The 5,962-nt window shown below is 33.9% G+C and overlaps 1 protein-coding gene across 1 annotated transcript; it reads right to left on the bottom strand.

Annotated features, from left to right (window-relative positions):
- Nucleotides 1-299: 299 nt before the first annotated feature.
- On the bottom strand, nucleotides 300-5,683 carry LOC107094443 (C-C chemokine receptor type 1-like). The gene is made up of 2 exons (XM_015390032.1): nucleotides 5,513-5,683; nucleotides 300-1,780 (listed from the first exon to the last, which is right to left on the bottom strand). The coding sequence occupies exons 1-2, from the start codon at nucleotides 5,674-5,676 to the stop codon at nucleotides 883-885; spliced, it is 1,062 nt and encodes a 353-aa protein (XP_015245518.1). The 5' UTR covers nucleotides 5,677-5,683; the 3' UTR covers nucleotides 300-882.
- Between the last annotated feature and the right edge of the window lie 279 nt (nucleotides 5,684-5,962).

The raw sequence follows: 5,962 nt of genomic DNA, 5'->3' as shown, positions 1-5,962 counted from the left end.
AGCTGCAAAAATGAGGGTAGAGAAGTTAAAACACTGATGTCTTTCCAAAAAGTACATTTTCTCCTAGTGAAACCATACCTGCATTGTGGGAGAAATAGTTTATATTCCTCCTGAGGAATGTTTCTGAAGGATTATACCAGTAAAATACCAAGTTAGGGCTCCTTTACATTGTATATTGGCCTACATTGTTTTATTTAGTATTGTGTTGTTGAATTTTAATATATACTTCTTTAAAGAGACACATATATATATATAATAAAGTCAATCATGCAAAGATACATAATATGGAATGTGGGGTTTAATGATGGTTTATTGAAGAATATTATACATTAAAATTAATAAACTATATTACACAACTGAGTAGAAGTAAATAAGTGAATACTTCTTCCTGCTCCTTTTTAAACTTATATCTGTTAATTTATTTCTCTTGTGCTTTTATTTTTTTTGTTCAAATTTTTTTTTTAATAAATCATTCATTGTATCATATAATAACATACTGGATAACATCATATATGAAATATACTGAAACGTGAAAATGCTAATTCAATTCACATTGACTCATTAGCTTCTGGTCATATTGTATTGGTTGCAAGGTAGAGATACAAAATAAATAAGAGTAAATCTGATGAAAGTATTATTTTATGGCAATGTTCGCCAGTGTTATGCTTGTGTTACTTCAGCAAAAAAAACTGAATCTCTGGATTTTAACACCTGTACACTGATTATTTTTTCTAATTAGAATTTGAAGTTTAACAATTTAATTTATTAAAATCTAAAGAAGTTTTGGCTCTGGTAATTAGTAATCATTAAGCATTTATTTCCCTTCATTAATAGACTTTCTCATGATATTTCTTTGGATTTCCATCTAATTGATGTTTTTTTTCACACATATTCTGACTGACTTGTTAATAAACTGTTCTGGCCGCCATTAATCAGCTCGTTCGAAGTTATCTTTGTAGAAATGTTTGTTCGGCTGATTTCATTAACAGAAATGTACTTCTTCAAACTTGGGAAGTATTTTATCAGCAGCTGTCGAAAGTAGTTCTGGAATTTTCTCCCTACGAATGTATAAAATATCGGACTGATGCAAAAGTAAAAGTACGCCATTAAACGAGTGATTTGAAGAGTGTAAGAAAGTTTCTTTAATGTCTCACAGTCTTTGGTCTTATATTCCATGAGTTCCACAATGTTAAAAGGGGTCCAGCAGATAAAAAACAGGAGTACTATAATGAAAATCAGCCTGACTGTTTGGAATTTGGTCCCTATTTTGGATGAAACGACTGTGATAGTAATCCTAATGTAACAATAGATAATAACAGCCAGAGGGAGGATTAAGAAAATGATAAGCTGAATATAAAATCCAGAATTCATCAGCTTTTCCAAATCAATATTGACACTGTTAGTCTCTTCACAGTAGGTCTTATTATCTATGTATTTAAAAGCTCCACGAATAAGCATCGGCCGAATACATGACAAACCACTCAAGAGCCACACCACTGCACAAGAAATGACAGCATATTTCTGATTCCTCAGATGTGCTGCAGGCAGCGAATACACCACAGCAAGGTGTCGATCAAATGTCAGCAGAGTCAAAAACAAAACCGAACTGTAAAAGCCCATATAGTAAGTGCTTCCGACAATCTTGCACATAGCATTGCCGAAAATCCAACGTGACATCTGCATATAAATGCCCCAAAAGGGAAGGCTGCTCATGAAGATCAGCGAGGACACCACCAGGTTCAGCAGCAAGATGTTGGTCACTGTGGTCAGCCTCTCAAACCTGAAAGGTAGGGATGGATATCATTATGGATTTATCATCAAAAATACAATCCAGTTTTTTATTAAAATACCTATCGATACCAACTTTTTAAAAATGAACAAAAGGGAAAAACACTAAATCAATAATGAGCACTGAATGAGTGTGTTTTTGAACATTTTGGGCTAAAACATTTGAAATAAAAAATAAAAACAGAATAAACATTGTTTTTCATATCAATGATAAAATACTAACCTTATAAAAATAAGTTTTTATATAAAATGCATAAAGATAATGAAAAGGTTTGTTGTATGTGCATGTCGTACGTATGAGAGCAATATAAACATTTGCAAGGCAGAGATTAACAAAAGACTGCAAATATGCTTAAAACAACAAAAATAAAATTGAATCTATTAAAGTATTTTCACTATTTAATATTATTTTACATGAATCCAGACTGCATTTATAAATGTTGTTATATTATCAAATATATCCAAGATAGTAGAGGTCCCTAAAGCCGATGAGATGAATAAATAACAGAAGCTGTAAGTGAATCAAATGCAGGGAGGGATCTATTTAGGTGCAACAGTGTCAGACAAAAGAACAGCATTTTGTATGAGATTATGTTTAGATTATACTTTCATCCTACTTTGTAAGCCGGGGTAAAATCAGTGGAAGTTTTCCTCATTCCAGAATTATGTTCAATGGAGAAACAGAGTGGAGTCTCTGCTCTGACTGCAGGCAGAGTTTGTTGCACAGCAAGACTGCTGAGGCTGACCGCCTGTCAGTGCTTTCCAATTGGCAAGGCTAACAGCAGCACTTGCTGCTTGCTAAAGATGGTCAACTCAGAGCAAACAGGGCTTTCATTGTTGTCACCAAAGTCTCAATCATCACAGACAAAAGTTGCTAGATTTGAAGCCCGTAAATTTTAAACAAACTTCTCTGTAGGGGTCTAAAAGTTGCTACATAGTTGGCAATGGTGTTGGATAAGAGCAAGGCAATATGTCAAACATATGGACAGATAGAAGCACCACAGTGCTAAGCAGGAAGCAGAGGTATCTCATGGAATTCCCCAAATAAGGAGCAGACCTGGAGATTTGGAGGCCTGTGCATATAACAAACTCAAATCCTCAAATCTGAATCAATCTGGTGTAAGGTTGGAAAATATGAGTTTTTGGTTTCACGACAGCTGGTTTGAGTTAGTTTAATCAACTCTGAGTAGGTTCACTTGGAGTCGAGTATGTGCGTAAAAACTATGAAAACACATTATCAATGGAGTTCTGATTCAACAGTCACCATGACAACAGAAAACAAAAAGTGCCTATTTCACACCACTTGAACTAGATATTTTAATGAAGAATTAGAAAAGAAATGTATGAATGTGCTTAAAACAAAGAGTAACTGCATGCAAAGAAGAGGGAGATGTCATAAGAGAGGATTGCTGCTCAAGTTAATCTGTAACTTTATATGAAGTCTTCTATGGCAGGTTGTTTCGACATTTACTAGTAGTGCTCTGCTCCCTTCTCCATTTGTGGATCACTAAAATATTATTCATTGTCAAAAATCAAATATAAAATATCAGAAATTATCTTCTAGACATCCACAATGTTTGTTTTAGATTTGAAATATATAAAAAAATAAAGGAAAAGAATCCAGAAAAAGTAAGTAATATTCGAAAGAAGATAAAAAACAGGAAGTAAAACAAATCCTGAACTAATAATACCCCAGTTAACAGTTTAACTTCAACAGTAAAAGGCAGGTCTCAAGTAATGGGTTTTAAACTTTGATTTAAAAAAAAACTCAGGCTTTCAGCACTTTTCCAGTCTTCTGGGAAATTGTTCCATGTCAGTGAACAAGAGGAACTAAATGCTGCTTCTCCATGTTTGGTTTTAGTTCTGGGTGAACAGAGTTTACTTGAACTTGGCCTAGTGGTTAGGGGATTGCGTTTGGAATCTAGACATTCTGAGTTTAAGCCCAACTGCCACAGACTGCCACTATTGGCCCCTAAAGCAAGACCCTTTCAGAGAATGAATTTCGTTGCTCTGTACTTGTGACAGTGTAATGACAATAAAATGCTGAAAAAAAAACAAACAAAAAAAGAAAATGGAAGACCTGAGTGGTCTGGGAGGTTGATACACTGACAATAAATCTGTCATGTATATGCTGATCTTTTCAGTGGTTTGTAGACAAACAGAAGGACTTTAAAGTCAATTCTCTGAGCTACAAAGCATTGGAAGGACTTCAGAACTGGGCTGTTTTGCTCCACTTTCTTAGTTCTTGTGAGAACACAGGCAGCAGAGTTTTGGATCAGCTGCAGCTGTGTAACCAACAAACCTGTGAAAACACTGTGCAGTAACCAATCCCACTAACCCTACTTAATGGCCATACTAAGCATGAATCAATAGTAATTTTCTTACTTACAAGCAAAGCAGTTTCATTTGTATTGGTCCACTGTACAAACATACAAAGTAATGTCCATTCAAGTCTGTTATTGTAAAGTTTTTTTAAGTATCTGTGGTATTTTATTATAAATTAATAGTCTTTGCAAAACCTTCTGAAGTATTAATACGATTCTTCAGCATTTTGATTGTCTGATATTGGTGGGGAGAGATGCAACCAAAAGTTGCAAGACAGCGACAATCATGCACGATTCTACTGTTCTTCCTGTTTTGCAACAGTTTTAGAAATGCTGGTTTTACAGCTGCCTTTTGTATCTCTGCTTATTTCTGTATCTTTTCTTCTGTATTCTTGAACCCCAGTCACCATAAAAATGTAATTACACTACAAAAGGTACTTTTTTCTATCCTTAAAAAATCAAGGAGGCTAAGTTACATTGTAGGAAAATTATAAATGTTTCTGAGTGAATTGGATGCTGTTTACATTCTCTCTGTTCTTTTGCTTATCTGACATCATCATGGGAAAGCTCAGAGCAGGCCAGTGAAATATGATTAGAGTGTGAACATGTCTATTTGTATATTTTTTTTAATTTTCCACTACACAATATAAAGTACAGCTAAATGCAATTATAAAACCCCAATTTTAATTAGCACACATACCTATTCGGTATAAGGTGACAGGATCATGTTGCATTTAAACTCGTATCTTCAGTTGTTTTCAAACAGGGATTCTTGGTCCAAATTTTTCATTTTCAATACACCTTTGAGAGTGACGTATACCAATATTGACCCAAAACAATACCTATTTTATACTGTAATGATAAAAAAAAAAAGGTTTAAGTGATGTCAATCAAACAGAGAACAACTAATAAAAAAAGGTATGAAAACAACCAATCAATTTATTATTAATAAACTGGTTGTATAAACTTTAGACAGATGCATTTTGTTTTTTTATCAGCATGCCAATACCAAGTTTCTAGGTGCAGGCTGAAATAATCTAACATCTCCATGTCTCATCATATCTCCAGCTTCAACATTGTTTCTTGTTCATTAAATACAATTTAATTGTCCCATGTTAATAATAAAAACCACAGAATCACTCTTTCTTTTCTTTTTTAAGTGTAGATATATTGATAGTTTCTTATTCTAGTACTATTTCTGCATTTCTATCATTTTTGTTTATTTCTAATTTTTTGAAATCATCCAAATGTAGAATGCTGAAATTGCTTTACTGAAACAAAAACTCAAAAAGAAGTCTTAGCCCACTTTTAAAACAGTACATGAATAGATGTAACTTTTGTGAAAGATTTGAACAAACTTGGTCTTTTTCTTTTTCTTTAAAAAAATTGTATGCACTTACTTATAAATGATAGCCAGGACTAGCCCATTGCCGAGTAGGCTGAAAACGAACATGAAGTAGAAGAGGATGGAGAGTTGGGCTCCCAGGTTGTTGGCTTCGTTCTTGTCGCATGGTGCATACATTCCTGCGGTTTCATCTTCATAATAATATGTTGTGTTTTCCATCTTTGCATGAACTCTGTTCAAAAGCAGAAACAAAAATATAAACATTCACAAGGTCATGCTGCAGTTAAAAAATAGCAAATAAAATGAAGCAGAGCAAAAAAAAATAAATAAAAAAATCCAAGCAAGTCTGAGAATGCATAATTCAAAAGAGGACTCCTTACGGCAGCTTTAGATTTTCACTCTGATCTTCAGTCCCACACAAAATGAGTGCTAAAGCTGACTGATAAGTCACCAAAACCAGAGGAAGTTCCACAGAAGTGTGACGTATCTATGAATGTGTGTGCAT

Source organism: Cyprinodon variegatus, unplaced genomic scaffold (genome assembly GCF_000732505.1).
Source record: "Cyprinodon variegatus isolate N-32 unplaced genomic scaffold, C_variegatus-1.0 Scaffold482, whole genome shotgun sequence".
NCBI classification, from domain to species: domain Eukaryota; kingdom Metazoa; phylum Chordata; class Actinopteri; order Cyprinodontiformes; family Cyprinodontidae; genus Cyprinodon; species Cyprinodon variegatus.
This window is presented reverse-complemented; position numbering and strand designations above follow the sequence as displayed.